The sequence below is a fragment of the Ursus arctos genome, unplaced genomic scaffold (genome assembly GCF_023065955.2).
Source record: "Ursus arctos isolate Adak ecotype North America unplaced genomic scaffold, UrsArc2.0 scaffold_12, whole genome shotgun sequence".
Taxonomy (NCBI): domain Eukaryota; kingdom Metazoa; phylum Chordata; class Mammalia; order Carnivora; family Ursidae; genus Ursus; species Ursus arctos.
In genome coordinates this window covers 23,277,977-23,300,759 of record NW_026622786.1, presented here as the reverse complement: position 1 = coordinate 23,300,759, position 22,783 = coordinate 23,277,977, and the positions used below count along the sequence as shown (strand labels likewise).

Below are 22,783 nucleotides of genomic sequence, written 5' to 3'. Positions count from 1 at the left end.
TCCGGCACCTATTAGCGCTCAGTGAATGTTGACAATTGTTACATCTTCCCGGCTCCTGCTGGTTTCATCATCTCCCATACAGGGAACTTGGAGCCTCTGTAAGACATTATTCAACTTGGCTGGGAAGTGGCTTTGAGTATTGTACATTTGTGTTGTCCTTCATAGTTTTTAAGATAACTTTCATGTACCTCATCTCATCTGACCCTCATAAGAGCCTTCTGACGTAAGCCAATTCTGTCCTGGGGAAGGAAGAAAGCACACTCATTTACACTTACCCATCTGACCCAAGTTTCTCAGAAGTATAATCTATATTGGCCATTTTTCATTGTTCCACACCCTTTCCCCTCTTGATTCACTCTGTCTGAATTCTCCCTTCATCACTCTGTTGTTATCTTACCGAAAAATCTCTGCTGTAGTTGCTTGCCCTTCATTTTTTTTTATTTTATTTTATTGTATTGTATTTTAATGTAATCTCTACACCCAATGTGGGGCTTGAACTCTACAACCCCGAGGTCAAGAGTTGCATGGCCTTCAGCCTGAGCCAGCCAGGCATCCCAGTTGCTTGCTCTTCTTGAAATTCTGTTTCCTTCTCTATTGTGACATTCTTCTTTCCCCTTCTTCTCCTACATCTATGCCCTTCTTTCTCTCATGGTCTCCTTCCACTACTTGTTCTTTAATTACTAATACTTAGACCCCTTGGCTACACACCTAATAGGTCTTTCCCCTTAAAACTCTTCAGTAGTTCCTGATGATTATAGCATAAAGTCTAAGCTCTTTCATAGGATGATCGACTATCAGTCTGGCCTCTGCCTTCCAGCCTTTGCTCCTTCCTGCCTGCAGCTCTGCTGGTCAGCAAATTGAAGCCCTGTGTACTTTTCCGATGTACTATACTATGTCAGTTTCTGATTTCCATAGTGTTTATCATAATTCCATCTGCATATCTTTACCTTATGTTATTTTAATTATTTGTTTATATAATTCTCCCACTATGCTGTGAATTTTTTGAGCACAGGGACTGTGCTAACATGATGGTTGGCATATAGTAGAAACAGTAAGCGTTTGTGAATGAATCATTTTGACCACCAGTTTGCTGTGCTTCCTCATCCCTTTCTTTGGCGTGTCACTTTGTCCTTTAAGTTCTTTATAAAGGAGGGGTTAAAAATAGATTGTTAAAGCTTTTTCTGATTCTAAAATAACTTCATTCTTTTAATAATTTTTCTGGTTATTCACATTTCTGAAAATCCTTTAAATCCAATATAAATAAAACTGAATATATTTTGTCAGAAAATAATAGTCTATGAAATAATAGATTAGCCATCCCTTTCTCCCAGTGTTTATTGACTTCGACTCATATATTGAATTAAATTTACTAGTGAAATATTAAGTCATAGTCACTGATGACATCTTAGGGTAATAAAATTTTAAAATATGTTTTTGATTGAATAGGCACAGCATGCTGGTCTAATCAGACAGAAAATACGGGTCTTATATATTTGGGGTCTTCCCAATATTGTCAACCATAGAGCAGTCTTCACTGGGAAATAGTCATAGTCATCAAAAAATCTATTTGTTTAGCTTTTACGTTTAAATTTTTCTTTTTAATGTGGAGCACACCCACCTCGAAGTTTAGGTGTACAATCATCGTTACATTCGCAAAGCTGGCACGTGAAAGACATTCCGTAACTACTTGCTGAATGAATGCATAAATACTACAGGGCTGCTCAGTGAGTCCTGCTTTCCACAGAATGACTCCCTCTTACCAGCTCTTCAGCTCGTCAGGATTTGCTGTGAACATCGTGCTTCAGGACTGACACCTAACATCAGTCTGAGCAGATGCCTTTCCCCTCTATTCTTTCTTTGGGTTTCTTAAGCTCAAAATTTCCCTGGAATGGGGGCGCTTGGGTGGCTCAGTCGTTAAGCATCTGCCTTCGGCTCAGGGTGTGATCCTGGCGTTCTGGGATCAAGCCCCACATCAGGCTCCTCTGCTGGAAGCCTGCTTCTTCCTCTCCCACTCCCCCTGCTTGTGTTCCCTCTCTCGCTGGCTGTCTCTCTGTCAAATAAATAAATAAATCTTTAAAAAAAAAACTTCCCTGGAATGGAAGTGTAGATCAGTGGTTTTTTTCTATACAACTCCCTTCCTCAGCAAGCAGAGGAGAAATGAGAGCCAAATTGAGTAGTTGGACTAAAAGCTTTTACAGACTGTAGACCTTAAGCTTCAGCCAGTCTGGGGGGGAAGTAGAATAAATCATTAGAGAAAATGAGATGCTAATGAGAAAACAGCAAATATGAACAAAATTGATAATTCATGGAATAATTCATGGAAGAATTCTTACAAGTATAAAGCTAAACAGGTTTTTGTTGTTGGGATTTTAGAAACCATATTACTGAATAAATGTAAAAAATACTTATTTTTAAAGATGATGTGGTTTGGGGGGGCCACATAATTGTGTTTGCAGATCTTGCATTACGATGTTTGGTTGAAACCTATGCTGCCAGTTGTGAGGAAAGGAATGAAGAACCTTTAGCCAAACGCATAAAGAATGATAAAACAGAAAAAGAAATTAACACTTTGGCCAAGGAAGGAAATGAGAAAAATGTCGCAGAGAAGTGGAGCCCTGTGGCTGGCATTGTTATTGCACTCTGTTGTCACCACAGGTGTGATTGGAGACATTATGTGGGCACAGAGTATTTCAGGGCTCTAGGCCTTGGAGCAGTGGAATTCCACTACTTCCAGCGAATGAGTAGTTGGGCGACTTGTGGGATGCGAAGAACATCTTTGGAAGCCTCCAGTCTTACCACGAAGAGCAAAGATCAGCAGAATGCTGACAGTGAAGAGCACGATGACGGGGGATGCAGAATCCCGGACGACAGCACTGAGAGCGCGCCTGGGTGAGTGACTGCCGGGACATGCGCGACACCGGGGCAGGAAAATTTTGTTATTGCTGGACTTTCTTTGTAGATACATGTCCCCAAGAATCTGTTCACAAAAATGCATTTTACCATCCAATTTTAGAATACATTAAAATATACTTTTATTGTGGCATAAATAAAACGTATCTTGGAAGCATGGGACGTAGCACCTAGTATACTGCAGGTTACTTAGGAACTTATCAATCAGTAGAAGTGACTGAAGTAATTTTTTGTAAACTTTCACGAATTTTAACGATGCTTTGTGTTTATTCGGTTTAGGTTCCTTACTGTTGAAGAAAAGAAGAAAATAGGGCATCTTTGTAAATTGCTGATTGACCAAGGCCGAGTCAAGTATTTACAGCAGAAAGGATTCAGTCCTGCTTTACAGTATTATACAGATCCTCTGGTGTCTTTGGAAAATGTATTGTTAACTGCTTTACCAAATCATTCTTCATCACCAGAAACAACTGCTTAATGGAAAAGAAATGTGAACATCTGTCTTCCACCAAAAAAAAAATTTTTTTAATTGTATTTTTATATTCATGAAAATATACTTTACGTAGCAGATAATATGAACTTTAAAAAAATCCTGTGGCCTCATTGAACTTTGGTAATAGCTTTGTTTTTTTACTTAGAAGTCCAAATGTTAGCGAATTCACCAAATTCTCAAAGTAATTCTCTTCAGCAGGGCATCTTGAGTTATATTATCCATCAGTATTTATAGAGATTGGTAAAGTAGTTGAACAGTTGACTTGGTTATCTGAAACACACATAACACATCAATACGCAACTAGCACATTAGCTTTCTCTTTGTGTTAATTTTGGAAATTTATTTTCCTTTTGATTTTATTTAATACTTTTTACTTCTCAAATTCAAGATGTATGATCAATTGTCCATTTATAACAAGGGCCAGTCTGAGAACTTGGCTTATATATGGATTTTTTTGTCCATTCCAAACTGGAAAGGATAATCAATTGTGATTTTTTTTTTCCTAATGCAAAGCAATTCAGAGATGTTCACAATCAGTTAATGAATTCACCTTCAGATTTCCAGAGCCATACATGTATTTATATATTATCTGAATTTATCCATGACAAACAGTAAAACTGAAGAGATAGTTTTCAAGGGAAATAAACTGTTTCACTTCATTTTTTTAATTGAATAATTATCTAGTTAGAACTTCCAAAAAGATAACTTATAAGCCTCATTCACAAATTGAAATTTGCAAATAACTTCTGAATTAGGTATCATATCTTTCAAAAGGACATTTTTATACATATAAGCACAACTATAAGTATATTCTCTCGTTCGAGAAAATAATTTAGAATAAAATGGGAATTAGGTAACGAAACCAAAAACCACCTCACGCTTCAGCCTTATTTAACTCATAAGCAGTTTCTATGCACAAGCAAATATTAAACCAAACATATGGTAAGGACTGTTACTGTCTTCATGTTATCCTTCATTTATTTCTGTCTTTATTTGTAAAAATTATCTTAATCACTGGTACCTTTGCCAAGACAAAGATCAGAATTACTAATTTTAGGTACTATAATGATATTCGTAGGTAACTTTTTTATCCTATAAATAGATCTATGAATAGAAGCCTAGCCCATTTTTAATTCCTGGCTTTTCTACTTTAATCTCCTATGTTTTATGAGACTGCCTAGGTTCAGATCCTGCCCTACCATCTCAACGTATGACCTTGGGCAACTACTTAATCTCTGTGCCTCAATTTCCCTTTTTAAAATGAGGATGATGAAGATAATAATAATACTACCTACCTCACAAGGTTGTTGTAACAAATGAGATAACACATGTAACATGCTTAAAACAGCTCCAAGCACAGTGTAGGTACTCAATAAATACTGTCAATAATATTAAATCACAAATGTATTTTTAATAACAATAGTCAAACTTGGTTTAATTATCTCTGCTTAAGTTGTAACCTTTTTTCTCTTTTTATAAGTTCTATGTAAAATATTATTAAAGTAACGTAGTTTAATTATTTCTAAAGTTAATTACTCATGCTGCCCAATCAAGAGAACATAAATAAAGGTAATATACATCATTCAATAATTTACGTGATTTTACTGGGTCAGGCAATGCTCATTTGTGTCATACAATCTGTTTTGCATCATTCAACAGTTTATGCACAGGAATAAAAAATATTCTGCAACAGGCATAATCTCAACTATGTTTCACAAAACATACACATACAAACAGTAGTTATACTGATAATAGTCCTGTGCCCACTTAGCTTCATGATGTTTCTGACAATGGTACCAAGTACCTTATGGACAGATGAGCTTGTCCTTCAACAAGCTATAGGTCAAGATTCTTGTTTTCCCCAACCTTGTTTATTTCCCTTAAGATACCATAAGGAAGTAACTGTGGGATACGTATATTGCTATTCCTTGACCTGCCCAATTTACAGGGACAGCAAACCCCTTCTTGAACCTTCAGATTCATCTACACCACTGCTTCTTCCCATATGTCCCACAACTGTCAGATTTCCTCATCTTCCACGTCAACCACCTTATCTCAGCATCACCATCCATCCAGTTGCTCTAACCAAAAACAGATTAATCTTAGGGTCCTACCATTTCCCATCATTCAATCATCAATTCTATCTACTACCTGTTTTGTATGTATATATACCCCAAACTAGGCCCCAAACTAACTTTACTTGTCCTCCAATCTATTTTCTGTGCTATTGTTTCTGTGACTTAACTACCACAGATCAGATGACCATTTCCTAATACCTGCCACTGGATGTTGGTAAAAATGACCTCTTCTAGCTAAAACACTGTCATTTATTTGCTTGGATTAAACTCCTTCTCCAAAGCAGCTATTTGAAGATAAATTAAATTTGACCTTTTGATTCAAAAACTTTTCATGTTTTAGTGCATTATAAAAGTATGATCTCTACTACTATACTATTGTTTCATTGTTTTTATTAATAGAACTATCTCTTTGGCCTCTTCTAATCTTGGTTTAAGTTAAAGGCTTTCCTTTAGTGAAAAGGTAGTTTAATTCTTAATTATCAGAGACTAAGTGATTGAAATCTATATGTCAAAACCTCACATTTTAACTATTGGTTAAAAATCTGTGGTCTCTTAATATTTTTCATTCCGAGGCAAAATAATGTGTTGCTATTTGTGGAGTGTAGAAAAAGAGGAAATGACAGGGAAGGTAGTGTTCATGAGTACACTGAAATATATGACAAACTGATAGAATGAGGTAGTGAAGCTTTAAGAATCACATCTTGAGGGGCGCCTGGGTGGCACAGCGGTTAAGCGTCTGCCTTCGGCTCAGGGCGTGATCCCGGCGTTATGGGATCGAGCCCCACATCAGGCTCCTCCGCTGGGAGCCTGCTTCTTCCTCTCCCACTCCCCCTGCTTGTGTTCCCTCTCTCGCTGGCTGTCTCTATCTCTGTTGAATAAATAAAGAAAATCTTTAAAAAAAAAAAAAAAAGAATCACATCTTGAGGGGCGCCTGGTGGCTCAGATTGTTAAGCATCTGCCTTCGGCTCAGGTCATGATCTTAGGGTCCTGGGATTGAGCCCCGCATTGGGCTCCCTGCTCAGCGGGGAACCTGTTTCTTCCTCTCCCTTTGCCCCACCCCCCAGCTTGTGCCCACTCCTCTCTCTCAAATGAATAAATAAAATCTTTAAAAAAAAAAAAAAAAAAAAGAATCACATCTTTGTTCACTTGGTTGTGCTTCAAGGACTTGGCCAAAGAAATTTATTTCCTGTCACCACTTGAAAAACTTCCAGTATCTTTACAACTTCTCTCCAAGCCTTTATCAAAACTGAACAGATTGGAATTTCACTCTTTTTTCCTCCCACAATATTGACCAAGGGACAAAATTGGATAGATAAGATAGAATGAGAAATCTATAAAGGAATTTCTATATATACACATTCCTACCAAATATTTGACGTGTTATATAAAAATGTCATACCTGCTCTTCTCCGGGACTCCTGTATATACGCATGCATAAACTGAAGGCCAAATAATTCCCGTTCCTCCTCTTCATCTGTGCTTTCACTGGGAGGAAGTGTTACTTCTAGTTTCAATGGGTTGTCTCTGAAGTTGACAAACCTAGCAGTTCACCAAAAAACAGTATTTTTATAGATGCCATAGAAGTGTACATTAATTCCCCTGGGGAAAGATCAAATGATAATACACGAAATCACTTTTTTTTTTAAACTGCTTTCAATAACCAAACATTTTGGTGAAATGTAATAAATCCTAAGAATCTTTCAAGTTTCTTTTCCAGAAGAAAAAAAACCACTAGCTTTAGACAACTTATTTTTTTTTAGACAACTTATTTTTAAAGCTTAGAGAGTGACTATTAGTCCCTAATATATATTTAATATGGTAAAGTTTAACTTCTCAGAGCAATTCCAATGCATCTCAAACATATACTTAATGCTATGAACTTGAAGTTTCTGCATATTTTATAGACTTGTGTCCTATATATCACTGTACTTCAAGTACAGGACTCAGTAGCCACTGAATTGGTAAAAGGAAGGAAGGAAGGAAGGAAGGAAGGAAGGAAGGAAGGAAGGAAGGAAGGAAGGAAGGAAAGAAAGAAAGAAAGAAAGAAAGAAAGAAAGAAAAAGAAAGAAAGAAAAAGAAAGGAAGGAAGGAAGGAAGGAAGGAAGGAAGGAAGGAAGGAAGGAAGAATTTGTTACGATAGTTGTGGCATTTAACGTGAATTCTCATGTCTTCTGCTATCAGGAAATTAAATTTTGGAAGGAAGACACTTGAGGGAGTTCTGAGAGTAATTAACGTAGTAAAACGTCATATTTACTCTATCTGTAACATAATTGCCTTGTCCATTGTAGTCATTTAGAAGGAACACAAACACTATTTTTATGCCTTTGGTTTTTATTTGCACACGAGGTTTTGTTAGCAGTTCTAAAGACAATTTTCATAAAAATGTCACCAACCCAGGGCATTCCTGAAAGCTCACTACCCCAGTACAGCTTTTGTTTGAAGGATTCTTTCTTGAATGATTTTGGACAGTATTATACGAATCCTACTTCTAAATTGTAGAATTTCCAAGTTGGAAGCATTTTTAAATGTATTCATTCATATGAATGAGAACTCAAATCTATTAATAACAATTTCTCAATTTTACTTTGTTCTGCAGCCTGAAGGGAACATGGCAGTTCCGTGTCCACAGCTTTTACCTCAGATTGGTCATCTCTTCCATGCACGCTGGAATATCTTGCAGTTTATTGTTGCTGAGAACAAGCGTACCCAGATTTTTCATATTGTTGATTGTTTCTGGCAGGCATGTTAATTGATTCCGTTGCAGCCATAACGTATGTAGGCTTTGCATTCTGATGAATTAAAAGAGGTTTCTGTGATTAATCATACATCATATGAAAACCCTGGTTCTTATTAAGCTAAAATGAAACCAATGTCATCTTTCATACATCTCCTTTAACCCGTGTGCCAGTTGAGTTAACTGACTTCACCTTACCTGATTATTAGGGAAACTGCATTGGAGGGTGAATCCCTACAGTACACTTCTCAGCATGTGGTGGTAGAAAGGAAGCCGGCATATTTTAGAATGCGTCACTATTCTCAAGGGATTTCTTAAGGAACAGCTATACATGTTATCTAGTCTGAACTAGAGTGTTAGGAGAAAAATCAGAAATTATTCATATGCCTAGCTGGGCAAGACAAGTATGCTAATGGTTAACAGCATGAACTCTGGGCCAGGCCGCCTAGTCTCACACTTACACTGTGGTCTTGAGCAATTTAGCTAACATCTCTACATTAATTTCCTCATCCATTTTACGCCCACAGAGGGCCTGGCATGCACTAAGTAATGTTGTTATTGTGTGGCATATTTGTGTTCACATGTTGAAGTCAGCCAGTTTTTCTCTCCAAAGCCCTAATACTTAACGTAAATGAAAATATTGTTAAAAAGGAGCATATTTAGTACTACCTGGATCTCTTGTGATTGATTATGCATGGGGTCCCCTTCGTTTTGTCTGTGATTTATTATGGATGGCTTCAACACATCGGTTAATAGCACAGAAAAGTATCTATTTTACCTTTCTATGGCATCGGGGAGTTGTTCAAGTCTGTTGCTTCCCATGTCGAGCCATTCAAGAGCAGGCATGTTCAACACAGCCAGAGGGATGGTAGTGAAGTTGTTCATACTCAAATCAAGGTGCGTAAGCTTGAACAAACTGCTGAGCTGAAGAGGCAAGCAAGGTTTTTCAAAATGAATGTCCACAGTGTAAACTACTGGAACTTTCACATTGGAAGAGCTATTTCACATCAAGGAATGTTCATATTATGCTTGGGCTTTTTTAGTCCTAGGCATCCACAATAACTTCGAAATACAAATAAAGCTAAATAACCTCCAGGTAAATGAGAAACTCTTATAGGAAGTTCGTCTATTCAAAGAAAATGTATCTTCCAAATACCCAAATTCCAGCGTTTACAGAACCTGCTTGTGTTTGTATTTTCCTTTCATCCTGCACTTGAGATTTGTATGGGAAAACCCAAAGTTCAAAATAATACTTATCTTTATTGAACCTTCTTTTTTGTGCCTGATGCTTTACATATGCTATCTCAGTCATAGCATTTACTGTTGGGTAATTCCATTTTTGCAATGAAAACTTCAATAAAAATTTATTAAGAATAATACCCCAAACACCAGTGTGCTCAGCTTAAGAAAGAAAATATATTAAGGGGCACCTGGGTGGCTCAGTCGACTAAGCGACCAACTAGGTTTCAGCTCAGGTTGTGATCCGTGAGATGCCCACCCCCATCCCCACCCCCACCCCCACCCCCCTCAGGCTCTACACTCAGCAGGGAGTCTGCTTGGGATTCTCTCCCTCTGTCCCTTCCTCCACTTTCTCTCTCAAATAAATAAATCTTTTTTTTTTTAAGAAAATATATTGATATGACTGCCTCCTATGTGCTCCTCCCTTCTTCCTTTCCAGAGGGAATCCCTCTCCTGAATTTGGTATTTATTATTCCTGAGGATGTTTTCTTGTTTTCATTAGTATACATAAATATATGTTTTTATATATTTCTCTGTAATTACTATTATATGTTTTCATAAGCAAAATTTAGTATTTTTATTTGAAGATTATACTGTACTTTCCTTAACTTGCTTTTTTCTCTTAATATCGGTGTCTCAATGTATTCATGTTGATGCTTTCAACTCTAGTTTATTCATCAACTTTACAAGATGAGTATCTTATTTCTATTCCATGGACAAAATGGTTGAGAGAGGCCATGTAACTAGAAATGATGGGTGATGGGCTCTCAAGTCTTCATGGACCTAAAGCCACGAAATTTTTTAAACTCTTTCTATATAACACTGTAGTGAAAAGTTTCAAAATGTGAGAATTCAGTTAACTTTGCCAAAAAACTTTCCATGTATCTAGGCAAGTTCTGTTTTATTTGTGTCTCAGGGAGTGTTAAGATTTGTTCCATATCTTTAACATCACACACACAAAAAGCACAAATACAGTGTTTTGTGGGCACTGCAAAAAAGCAGGAGGTTTCCATTTAGTAGGTAATGTTTGTCCAGCTTTAGAATTCAAGCCATGAATAAAACACTTTTTCAAAATCTGTCATCAGACTTTAAAATTTTTCATGGTTCAGAATGGAGTATAAAAAGATTGTTTTCACATTGGCATAAATATGTTTGTGTGTATACTGTGTGTGCAATGTAGTGGCTGAAACACAAGTCTCCTCCTGTTACTGACTTCTCAGTCGTACTAGAACCCTTTGAGTGTATAATATTGAAAGATATTAACATTATTATAACAACAGTCTTTATTTTGTATATGTGAAAATTGAGACCTCGTTATATAAAGTGGTGAGTTCAAGGCTACACAGCTAACTTAGAGGCCATACTTGGAAATAATCCCAGGCTCAAGGTCAGAGCTCAGTATTTGTTCCAGTAAAACCTATTTCTCATGTGAAAAAATTAAGGTAAACATAGGTTAATAGATATGCCCAAATTTATACAGCATTTTTAGTGACAGAACCAATCCTAGAAAGAAAATCACAAGAATTAGAAGTTCAAAATAAAATATTTACTGGGGCTCTCGTAGATATAAAGAAATTGTCCCTGTGATCATCATTTTCATCATAAGTAAGTGCCTACATTTCATTAAGTTGAACTATTACAAGATGAGATAGCTATAAACATAGAAACTATGTTTTACTTGCAAAAGCAACAATAATTGGTGACATATTTACTGGTGTGGAGAAAGAAAGTGATAGTCTCACCAAAAATAGTGGAGAATGGGAGAAGGGAATAGTCTTTCTATTTTGTTTTGAGTTTTATTATTTTTCTTAACTTTCATCTTGCAAAGTCAAGACCTTGGAAATTTTCTTTGCTGATTGTAAGATCATTAAATATGTTTGAAATATGTTTGAAAGTGTATCTCTATGATCAGCTTGGTTTTACTAATAGTAAGTCAACTCACCAAACCAAAGTTTGAAGGCTTTGCAAACCCATTGCTTTGCTTTTACTTGGCAGTGCCTAAGACACTAGCAAAGAAACACTTTTCCAAAATTGAAGAATCCATTTCTTACCACTTCACCTCTATCTCAAAAACTGATCACTCTATAAACACCAACTAGTAAACAAAAGAGTTTTTCCATCACCACACTGTCTGTGCTTTATGATAATTATTTATTCAATAAGCATTTATTAAATAACAACTACAACTTGGGCTGTGCCTTCAATTCTGGAAATAGAAATAAGTAAGACTCTTACTCTGGCCTTTAAGGAGATCGCAAATGATGTCAGTACTGTGACAATAATAGATGTCTCTTTTATGCTAAATAGATACTTCTCTAATTAAAATTAAATATGTGTTACAATAATAAGAAATGATTATCACTAAATATTTTCTGAAGTAAAATTTATAGCATCTCTTTCTTAGTGCTATTTTTGGTGATCACACAGTTGAGAAGTAAACCAGTAGCAGGTGGAGAATAAAATCGTAGACACTTATATATTTCTGACCTCTTGTGGAAGATCACAGATATCTCTGTTGACAGCAAGTTCCAGCTTCTCCAAGCTGGCACAATGACTTAGTTCCCTGGGGACAGTCTTGATTTTGTTGTAACTAAGAATCAGCTCCTGAAGTTTAGTGAGCAGTCCTACAAAAAATAATACACAATAGAGAACAGATGGGTATAAAATAATGTTTCCAGTTATTAAGTATTACAGCATAACTTACTTGCTAGTTTCGTATTGGCAAATCACACTTCCCACGTTCTTCCCTTTTCCCAGTATGTGTCCTGCCCCTTCTAAAGATAAGGAGGTTTATCAGTGCTATAAGCAAAAAATATGGGTTTTTTTTTTTTTTCATCTTGTTTTATCTCCTATATCATGGCCAATTTCCCATTTGGGGATTTTTTTTCTCATCTAAGGAATCTCTTTCTTTCTTGCCTTCAACCCGTTCTCTCCAAGGAAGATTAACTGAACAAGAGAGATCGTTTCCAGAATCTATACAATATCTCCAAAGAGACTTTTGTTGCCTTGAAATCTTATATTGAATCACTTCTGTAAATCCCAGAAACGTGGATCCTCTGGAAACTTCAATTTAGATGTCTACAATTTTCTCAAGACTCAGGGCTATGTAAAGATGAGGTCATTATTCCATGTATCAAAGAAATTCTCAGTAAAAAACACAGGCATAAAAGCGATCTTCCTTACCAATTCCTCGAGGTATCTCTGAAATTGTGTTTCGAGATAAATCTAATACAACGAGGTTCTGGAATCTTCCAATGAATTCAGGAATTTTTAATAAACCAGTTCTATGAAGTTGCCATTCCTGTAGCTGATTCAGCTTCAGTAGAGAAGAAGGGAGGGTCTAAACTCAAGTAAAAGAAGTGACAGAATTACTATATTACTTAAATTATTTTAGTATCATGTCACACAGAAGTATAATTGTAGAGCTATTACTTGATTTGTAAAAGAATTTAGGAATATTTTTTTTCCTTAATGGGTTACATTTCCAAGTGCTTTGTGTTACTTCTAAGTTTTAAGAACTTTACTTTGTGAATAGGGTTACTAAACCTTCAAACCCCAATCAGAATTAACAAAGATAATGTATTTTGGTCAATAGTACACACCCATAGAACAATGTCCTAAAGATACTGTTGTATTAGGTTGTTTTAGAGTTCATATGCAGTTGAAAATGAGAATATGGTGGCTAGAGAAACGAAAAACCATTTTAATCAGTAATTCTCTTTGCCTTATATTTTGAAATATTTTATAAAAGTTTTTTTACAGATTTTTATTTAAAGATTTTAAGAGTTTCCACCTTTCTAAACTCTATGCCTTTTCCCTTTCGACCTAAAATAGCCCAAAGAGAAAATAGCCACTAGCTAGCTATACCTACATGCATGAAAACACTGACCCAAGGTAGAGATACCCTTATAAAAATTAGAGTATGCCTAATGTAATTAAGCAACTGTGTGTGTGTGTGTGTGTGTGTGTGTGTGTGTGTGTGTGTGTTTATGAGAGAGAATATGAATCAGGTAGTAGACCTCAAGAAAATGAATATCCTATTGCATTTTGTGGACTTCAAGCTGGGCACTTGTTCTGGAAAAGCTATATGATATTCGTTAGGCAGATGGTCATCTTTTTTATGGAAAATGAGAAGTTGTTTACTAGTAGGATTAGTAGGAGAAAAATTGCAAATGACTCAACTTTAGGCAGAGTTGAAGCAAATTGATTGAGTTTTTACCAAAAAAAAATGTGAAGTTATATTTCTTTTCAGTTATTCATGTTCCCCAAATTCATTTGGTGTATTATTAAAATTAGAATTTTTAACTATTGCGGACTTAATCACACAGCCTCAGAATCATTTTCTCAACTGTCCCACAAAACGCAAAATATAAAAAATAAAATATTACTTCTATGAAGCTTACCTTCCATTCTTCGTTTTCTATCTTCAAAATGACTCTTTCATCTTCTCTGATGACCTTTTCTCTTAGCTTGGTTAAGCTGACTCGTTCTTCCCAAATCCGCACTAGCCTAAGAGATCAGACAACATTTTAGTTCACTAGGAATGACATACATAGGTAGCATTCACTTTTGTACAAAAAGTGATCCATCAAAAACAACCATTTGATCAATAGTATCTGGAAATCAGAAAAGAATTTGTTTTGCAAGAATTATAAATATGATTAGTATCATAAATGCCCTATATTTAAGTTTTGAAACGTGTCATAACTCTCCATAGATTTTTTAACTAATAGCATACCACAAAATTAATCCTTTTAAAGTATACAATTCAATGGTTTTGGATATATTCACAGAGTTGCTCAACTATCACCACTATCTGATCCAAAACATCTTCATCATTCATAAAACTCCATACCCAATGCAAACTGGTGCAGCCACTCTAGAAAACAGTATGGAGGTTCCTCGAAAAGTTAAAAATAGAACTACCCTACAATCTAGCAATTGCTCCACTATGTTTTTATCCAAGAAATACAAAAATACCAATCCAAAGGGCAGCATTATCTACAATACCCAAATTTTGGAAACAGCCTAAGTGTCCATCAACAGATGAATGGATAAAGAAGATGTGGTGTATGGGGGCGCCTGGGTAGCGCAGTCGTTAAGGCGTCTGCCTTCAGCTCAGGGCGTGATCCTGGCGATCCGGGATCGAGTCCCACATCAGGCTCTTCCGCTATGAGCCTGCTTCTTCCTCTCCCACTCCCCCTGCTTGTGTTCCCTCTCTCGCTGGCTGTCTCTCTGTCACATAAATAAATAAAATCTTTAAAAAAAAAAAAAAAAAAGAAGATGTGGTGTATGTATACACATATATACATGTATGTATATATACAGATGCATATATAGGTGTATGTATACATATATGGAATATTACTCAGCTATAAAAAAGAATGAAATCATGCCATTTGCAACAATGTGGATCAAGGTAGAGGATATTATGCTAAGCGAAATAAGTCAGAGAAAGAAATACCATATGATTTCACTCATATGTGGAATTTAAGAAACAAAACAAATGTGCATGGGGTGAGGGGGAAAGAGAGAGAGAAGCAAACCAAGAAACAGACTCTTAATTATAGAGAACTGATGGTTACAAGAGGAGAGGTGGATGGGGGAGGGGTTAAATAGGTGATGGGGATTAAGGAGTACGCTTGTGATGAGCACCGGGTGTTGTAAGGAATTGTTAAATCACTATATTGTACACTGAAAACTAATACAACAATGTATGTTAACTAACTGGAATTAAAATAAAAACTTTAAAAAATAAAGTAAAAAACCACACCCATTAGCAGTCACTTCCCATTCCTCCCTTTCCCAGCTCCTGGCAACCACTAATCTACTTTCTATCTCTAGGGATTTGCCTATTCTGAACATTTCATATAAATGGAATTATACAATATGTGGTCTTTCCACACAACATAAGTTTATTCAGAGTTCACCCATGCTGTAACACGTTTCCCTACTATATTCCTTTTTATAGAAGAAGAATCTTCCACTGCATGAATATACCACATTTTGTTTATCTATTCATCAGCTGATGGACTTTTGGGTTAATCCCACTTATTGGCTATTATGAATAATGCTGCTATGAACATTTGTGAACAAGTTTTTATGTAGACATATGTTTTCCTTTATCTTGGGTATAGTCCTAGGAGCAGAATTGCTGCATCCTATTGTCACTCTATTTTTAACTTTTTTTTTTTTTTAAGAACTGCTAAACTGTGTCCAAATTGTTTGTAGGATTTTGCCTTCCCTCCAGCAGCACATGAGGCTTCTGATTTCTCCACATCCTTGCCTACTTTTGCTGTTGTCCATGGTTTGGCTCATAGCCATTCTAGTGAGCGTGAAGTGGTATCTCACTGTCCTTTTGACTTGCATTTATTAGACATCTAATCCATAGTTAATAACTTTATCATGACTTGCAAATAAGTTCAACTTCAGAGTTAAGTTATATATGATTACATTCCAATTTTATTCAGATTTCATTTTTCAGATATAAAAATGCATAAAATCTTTGTCATTCTGAAACATTCCTATTGATTTTTGTTTCTTGCAAACATACATAAGAATAATATCAAGCTATGAAAATGACTAGTAAAAGGTTGCAAAAGTTTATTTCGATACTAGAAAATTTTTAATGTATGAGAAATGAGAAAGAATGAGTTTAGAATTGAAATCTTTGCAATTTTAGCCTCTTAGAATGATATGTAATAAAAAATAGAAGCAGTTATCAAAGAACATAGGTTTAATTAATTTGAATCATTACTTGCCAAAAAGATCTATGTATTTCAGAACAAGATTTAATGACAAGTGCAATTAGGTGCCTTATTCCCTAAACTTTTACTTAAAGAATTCATCAAGCAACCATTATATGCCCAATGCTATGCAGCACATTGTGCATGCAAAACCTCTGTCCTTAATGAGTTTACAGTGAGACCATTATTCAGCTAGTCTCTTTCCATCTCTATACTGATTCCTAAATTCTTTCTAGATCTGAATTTCTATGACCTAAGTCCAGAATGTATCACTTAACTCGGTGACTGGGGGCAACTCATACCACCTCTGTGGGCCTTGCCTATTAAAATGGGGTTTGGGTTAAATAATGTCTAAAGTCTCTTCCAGCTCTAGTATTCTATAATTCATCCACTACTTAGTCTAAGCTTAATGTTCTTTCAATTTTAAATAGAAATTATGTACCTCCTATGAAACCCTTTTATTTACAGTCTAAAGGCTTTCCCAGATTTTGCCACACCAACTCTTACCCAAGTGCTTGATTTCTTCAAGACAGCTTGGCATCAAAAGACAATGAGGTCAATTTCTGTTTAAACTTCAGGCTTTTTGAACTAAATCTTTAGCCACCTTTAGCTGAGAGAAGAAGCATTAGTTTACATCCTTAACCTTTTTATCCCTTGCCTATTTTGTACAGAGAGGACTTGAAGCTGCTGAAATTATTCTTTTCTTTTTAAAGATTTTACTTACTTATTTATTTGAGAGAGAGAGCGCATGCGTAGGAGGGGCAGGGGAGGGCAGAGGGAGAGAGAGAATCTCAAGCAGAGTTGATGAGGGGCTGGATCGCCTAACCCTAAGGTCATGACCTGAGCTGAAAGCAAGAGTCGCACACCCAACTGACTGAGCTACCCAGACGCCCCAATTAAATGGTTCTTAACTAAACATGTGTAACATGAGTTAAGAAGCAAGTCAGGATTCCCGCCCACTGTTTAAAAAAGGGATAGGATTTATAAGGAGTACTCTAGAGTCAAGTTTTTCATAATTGCAGAATACAAACATAATAGGTTTCGTAAGAGTGGCTTTAAGGGCCAATCTAGAGAAAGCCCTGAGGGGAATAGCATGCTTCCTGAATCGGATTGCTTAGGTTTGAATACCAGATCCACATTTATTAGCAGCGTGATCTTTGACAAGTTACTTAGGCCTATGCCTCAGGTTTTCCATCTTTAAAAAGGAGAAAATGAACAGTCCTGTGTGGCAGAGTCTGTTACTTCTCTTCTTCCTCAATAACAGATCCTCCAAGTTTAACTGGGCACAGACTGCATTTAGCTATCCTCCCTTGTAGGTAGATATGGACCATAGCAATGGGCTGTTAGCAGAAGTAGGAGTGCAACTTCCTGCTAGCGAGGATCAATATGTCGGCTGCAGTTGGCTTATCTATTTGGGGCCATTAGTGACTTGAGGAAGGGAAGCCATGCACAGTTGAGCAACTAGATAAAAGCCTGAGTACCTGACTCAGTGGAGTGCTATTCCAGCCCCAGATCAAATACACCAAAGAAGTTAACATATCTTGTTTAGAAAATATTATTTTGAGGGGTGCCTGGGTGGCACAGCAGTTAAGCGTCTGCCTTCAGCTCAGGGCGTGATCCCGGCGTTATGGGATCGAGCCCCACACCAGGCTCCTCTGCTACGAGCCTGCTTCTTCCTCTCCCGCTCCCCCTGCTTGTGTTCCCTCTCTCGCTGGCTGTCTCTATCTCTGTCAAATAAATAAATAAAATCTTTAAAAAAAGAAAAAAAAAGAAAATATTATTTTGGGGCACTGGGTGGCTCAGTCGGTTTAAGTGTCTGCCTTTGACTCAGGTCTTGATCTTGGGGGCCTGGGTTCGAGCTCTGCATCGGGCCATCGGGCTCCCTGCTCGGTGGAGAGCCTGCTTCTCCCTCTCCCTCTGCTGCTCCCCCTGCTTGTGCTACTTGCTCTGTCAAATGAATAAATAAAATCTTGAAAAAAAAAAAAAGCATCTGACTCTTATTTTTGGCTCAGGTCATGATCCTAGAATCATGAGATCAAGCCCCTTAGCGGGGAGTCTGCTTGGGATTCTCTTTCTCCATCTCCCTCTGCCCCTCGCCCCCCTCCCCTCTCTCTCTTTCTCTCTCTCAAATAAATATTTTTGAAAAAATTTTAAAAAAAAGAAAACATTATTTTGGTTTTCCTTCTCTCGTAATGCAATCTAATCCTCATCAGGACACTCTGTTTCGATGTGTTGAAAGGATTAAATGAGATAGTACAAAGAAAGCACTTAGCAGAGTGTCTAGTAAACAGTAAGTGCACAATAAATGGCTGCTACCCTCATCATTGTCAGCATCATTATCCTTCTTATTGGCTTTGGTTGGAAAGAATGGCCCCTCCCCATCCAGATTTTTGTGTTTACAGAAAGCAGACACAAAATAATTGCTGATCAAGAATCTGTCCCCCTATTCTTCACTGGGAGAATAGCTGTTATTTTCAAGTACTTATAGTTCCCCCAAGTAACCCAGGTATAAATCTTAATTTGTTTAATCCAATCATATAGTCTCGTTCCCCCAGAAGGGGACTGGATTGAGGGAGTACAAATGAGCCAGTTCTGGTCAATGAGAGGGGAAGGAGAGGTTTGCCAATGCACCTCAGAAAGGCTTCCTCATTCTTGAAGAAACAGAAATAGTCTCCACTCCTCTGACAACAGAATGATGCCTGGTTGTGATGCCTGGAAGTGGACCAGTCATCCCGTGACACTGACAGAGGAGAACCTGAGGACCACACTGACACGCTGAGATTAGCAGTAGAAGGTGATAAAAAGAAACTGAGTCTTTAAAGCTATTCAGGCTTCGGGATTGCCTTGCCTCAGGACTTCCCCATTCCTTAAATCAGTTTTACTTGCTAATTGACACAGGAGCATTTTTCCACTGAGATACAATTGACATATAACATTATTAATGGCCCAACATTTACATATGTTGCAAGACAGAAGACAATTTAATATTTAGAAAGAGACCTGGTGAATGAGAATCATAGGGATCCATGAGGAAAGTGGCTCTTCTTGTAAGATGAGTAGAATGCTTTGGAGACATCCATTCGGGAAAATAGGTAGAGATCAAGAAGGCAGAGGAAATGAGAGCCAAACTATTTTAAGTAGAGTCCAAATCAAGGCACCAGGCGACCCACAGGGACCCTGGCTGAAACTCACGGCTATTCAAATAGGTACGAATCTCTAGGACCTTCTATTGCCAGCTGGTGCTTTAGTACCTAGGGATATAATGCTGAACAAGCAATCGCTGAAAAGGGGACTAAATGATACTAATCAAACTTAGGAATGTTGAACAGACTCTTATGAGGGCCTGAAAATAATGATGATTTTCACATACGGACACTTGTATTTTTTGCGGCCACCATCACGTAGCCACACCTAATTGAACTGGGTGTATCCTTTAGTTATATTTTTGAGTTTTCAGTAAATAAAAATATCAAATTCAACACATTTAATAAGTGCTCCCTTCTATAATGATGGTGTTCTGCATTTTCACTAAATCAAAATAACAAACACGTTAAAGCATACTTCTGTTGAAATTCCTTCTCTCGCTTCAGGTCTTCATTGTGTTTCTTTATTCTTTCTTCCCAAACTTCCTTCACAGCATTGACAGCCCCAGTACAAACCGCATTTTCTGACATGATTTCTCCACATTGTCACAGAGTCACCAACTTCATTAGGTTCTGAATAGCTGAATCACAGATGCCATCTCAAAAAGGACCTAATTGTAGTGGAGAAAAAAACGTGTTTCAGAATGGTCACTGAGTCCAGAAATGATCATAATAGCCTATATTTATTGAACACTTTCCATGTTCCCAAGACTACTTTATATACTTTACATATCATCTCTCACTTAGTAATCCTCATAAAAATACTATGCCATGGATGCTTTTTTCTTTAAAGATTTTATTTATTTGAGAGAGAGTGTAGAGCGAGAGAGAGAGCATGAGTGCAGTGGGCGGGGGGGGGGGGGGCAGAAGGAGGAGTAGCAGCAGGCTCCCCGCTGAGCAGGGAACTCGACCTGGGGCTCAGTCCCAGGACCCCGGGACCATGACCTGAGCCGAAGGCAGACAACACTTAACCCACTGAGCCGCCCAGGCGCCCTGCCGTGGGTGCTTTTATTGTCTGTAATGTACAGATGAGAAAACTGAGCCTTAAAGAAGACGGGCAATTTGTTCAAGGTCTCATGTCTAGTATGTGACAGAGGTGGAAAGTGAAGCCAAGTCTACTTCCTTTGGTATATGTAATTATTAATAACGAAAACTGCAACTAGTTTACATGCCCAGTTGAGGAAAATGATTAAATAATGAATATATACATTTAAGACCAGCATTTGGGGATATCCACTTAAACTAGATGCTATATGCACAGGCTGGAAGTCAGTTAACTGGCAGTATATTGGGATTATTTGCTCTTGTAAAATAAATCATAAATGGGCAGGTGTAATACTGAGGATTGTGACCCGAATCTCAAAAAGGAAAGGACAATACAAATAGGGGAATGGTTATGTAAATTATGGCAGATCCATTTGATGGAATGTTCTTTGCCTTACAAATAAATGTACTGGTTTTTCATCAAATTGTATTAGTAATAGTGAAAGAATCTGACTCACAGTTAATTGAATTATTTCTTCCCTAATTCAGGAAGTCAAAGAAGTCCACAATCACAACTATTCAACATTATAGAATGGCTAGAAGGCAAAGGAAGTAAAAAGAAAGGTATAAAGTTTGGAAAAGAAGTGAAATTTGCAACAGCGTAGGGAAAAAGGTACTCGCAGACCCTGAAGGTGGTAGAATTGGTTGTTCTCTATGGAGAGAAATTTGGTAATGTCCATCAGTCCTACAAATGTACCTTCGTACTTGTAGGAATTTATACTGCAAATATTTTCAATTGTAAAATTACATATTATAAAGTTATTCACTGCAATGTTTTTCATAAAAGCAAAAGACTGGAAACAATATAACTTTGATCAGTAAGTCATAGTACATCCATATCATGGGAAATTATACGGCTCCATAAAGTAAAACATATCGTATACGGACACGATCTCCAAAATGTCTGACTAGGCCATAATTTAGTTTTTCTGTCCCAATGAATATGGATGTTTGGGTACCAGAGTTTTGCCATTATGAGCAATATTTTTTCTAAAATTCTTGTCCTTATCTTCATGGTGCTTAAGTGGGATTGCTTCTATCGAGTCCATACCTAGGACTAGAACTGCTGGATCATAATTTATGTGAATGTTCAAATTTATAAGGTAGAGCCAAATTGTTTTCCAAACCGACTGTGCCCATTTATTCTCTACTAGAACTGTGAAAGGGTCCCCGTTGATGTACACCCTTACCAACACACTGCTGCATAAAATCTCACTCTGGTTGCAAATTTATACTTTCCTGATTACTAAATGCTGCAAGTTAGTATACAGAGATTGTCCAATTAAATGAAAAACAAAATCCTGTGTATTGTTTATAAGAGGCATGCCTAGCATAAAAATAGGAAAAACGAGAAAGTATAAAATAGAAAAAGATCCACGCCTAGATTTATGCCCAACAGAGATGAAAACACATGTTCACACAAAAACTTCTACCTCAGTGTCTCGAAGTAGCATTATTCACAATAGCCAAAAAGTGGAAAGAACCGGCTGTCAACGGACAATTGGATAAACAAAATGTGGTATAGCCATACAATGGAATGTTTTTCAGCCATAAAAAGGAGTAAGCACCAATACATGCTACATGAGTGAACTTTGTTTTTTTTTTTTGTTTTTTTTTTAAAGATTTTATTTTATTTATTCGACAGAGATAGAGACAGCCAGCAAGAGAGGGAACACAAGCAGGGGGAGTGGGAAAGGAAGAAGCAGGCTCATAGCAGAGGAGCCTGATGTGGGGCTCGATCCCATAACACCAGGATCACGCCCTGAGCCGAAGGCAGACGCTTAACCGCTGTGCCACCCAGGCGCCCCAACATGAGTGAACTTTGAATCAAAGTGTGCTAAGTGAAAGAAGCCAGACACAAAAGGCCATGTATGATCCCATTTATATGAAAAGTCCAGAATAGGTAGAAACAGAGAGAAAACAAAAAAGGTGGATCAGTGATATCCAGGGGCTTTCCAGAGGGAGAAAGAGGAAGTGACTGCTAAAGGCACAAAGTTTCTTTTTTGAGTGATGGAAATCAACTTTTGAAATAAATCAACCTATAAAAAAGCTAAAAATGGAATGTAATAAGTATAATATATCTTGAAAATATAAAAATAAATACTTTAACAGAATGTGGAAGAAGGAAATGGAAAGGTGGAACGAAAGAAAACCAATAGCCACATCTTCAGAGTGGAGAGTTGTAGACACGGTCTCTTTTATGGAACGAGAACTAGATTTGTTTCAAGTTATAAAGGTAATCAAAGGGGAAACTAAAAAGAAGGATACAACTCTATGGAGGTGTAACGTAAGCACCATCTTTCATAATGAAGTTCCACAGATAATGCCTAAAGTGGATAAGAAATAAAAACCACCTTTGAAAAAAACCAAAACAAAACAGAAACTATGGAGATAACCAC

General features: G+C 37.0%; 2 protein-coding genes across 13 annotated transcripts in view; one reads left to right on the top strand and one right to left on the bottom strand.

The window, feature by feature from the left end:
- Positions 1-11,337, top strand: part of TRMT13 (tRNA methyltransferase 13 homolog) — a 28,728-nt gene extending 17,391 nt beyond the window's left edge. For 2 of the 6 annotated variants that reach the window (XM_026497536.4, XM_026497538.4), the window contains 2 exons: positions 2,457-2,889; positions 3,190-4,987. In XM_026497536.4, coding sequence (XP_026353321.1) covers positions 2,457-2,889; positions 3,190-3,385 — 629 coding nt within the window. In that variant the 3' untranslated portion in view covers positions 3,386-4,987. The other 4 variants (XM_044383611.3, XM_048220702.2, XM_044383612.3 and 1 more) reach the window with 4 other exon arrangements.
- LRRC39 (leucine rich repeat containing 39) overlaps positions 3,008-22,783 on the bottom strand; it is a 33,703-nt gene continuing 13,927 nt past the window's right edge. For all 7 annotated transcript variants that reach the window (XM_057310442.1, XM_057310444.1, XM_044383615.3 and 4 more), the window contains 8 exons: positions 19,759-19,951; positions 13,855-13,960; positions 12,635-12,791; positions 11,939-12,075; positions 8,991-9,136; positions 8,115-8,267; positions 6,878-7,017; positions 3,008-3,670 (listed from right to left, as the gene is read on the bottom strand). In XM_057310442.1, coding sequence (XP_057166425.1) covers positions 3,615-3,670; positions 6,878-7,017; positions 8,115-8,267; positions 8,991-9,136; positions 11,939-12,075; positions 12,635-12,791; positions 13,855-13,960; positions 19,759-19,871 — 1,008 coding nt within the window. In that variant the 5' untranslated portion in view covers positions 19,872-19,951 and the 3' untranslated portion in view covers positions 3,008-3,614. The remainder of the gene's footprint in view (positions 3,671-6,877; positions 7,018-8,114; positions 8,268-8,990; positions 9,137-11,938; positions 12,076-12,634; positions 12,792-13,854; positions 13,961-19,758; positions 19,952-22,783) is intronic.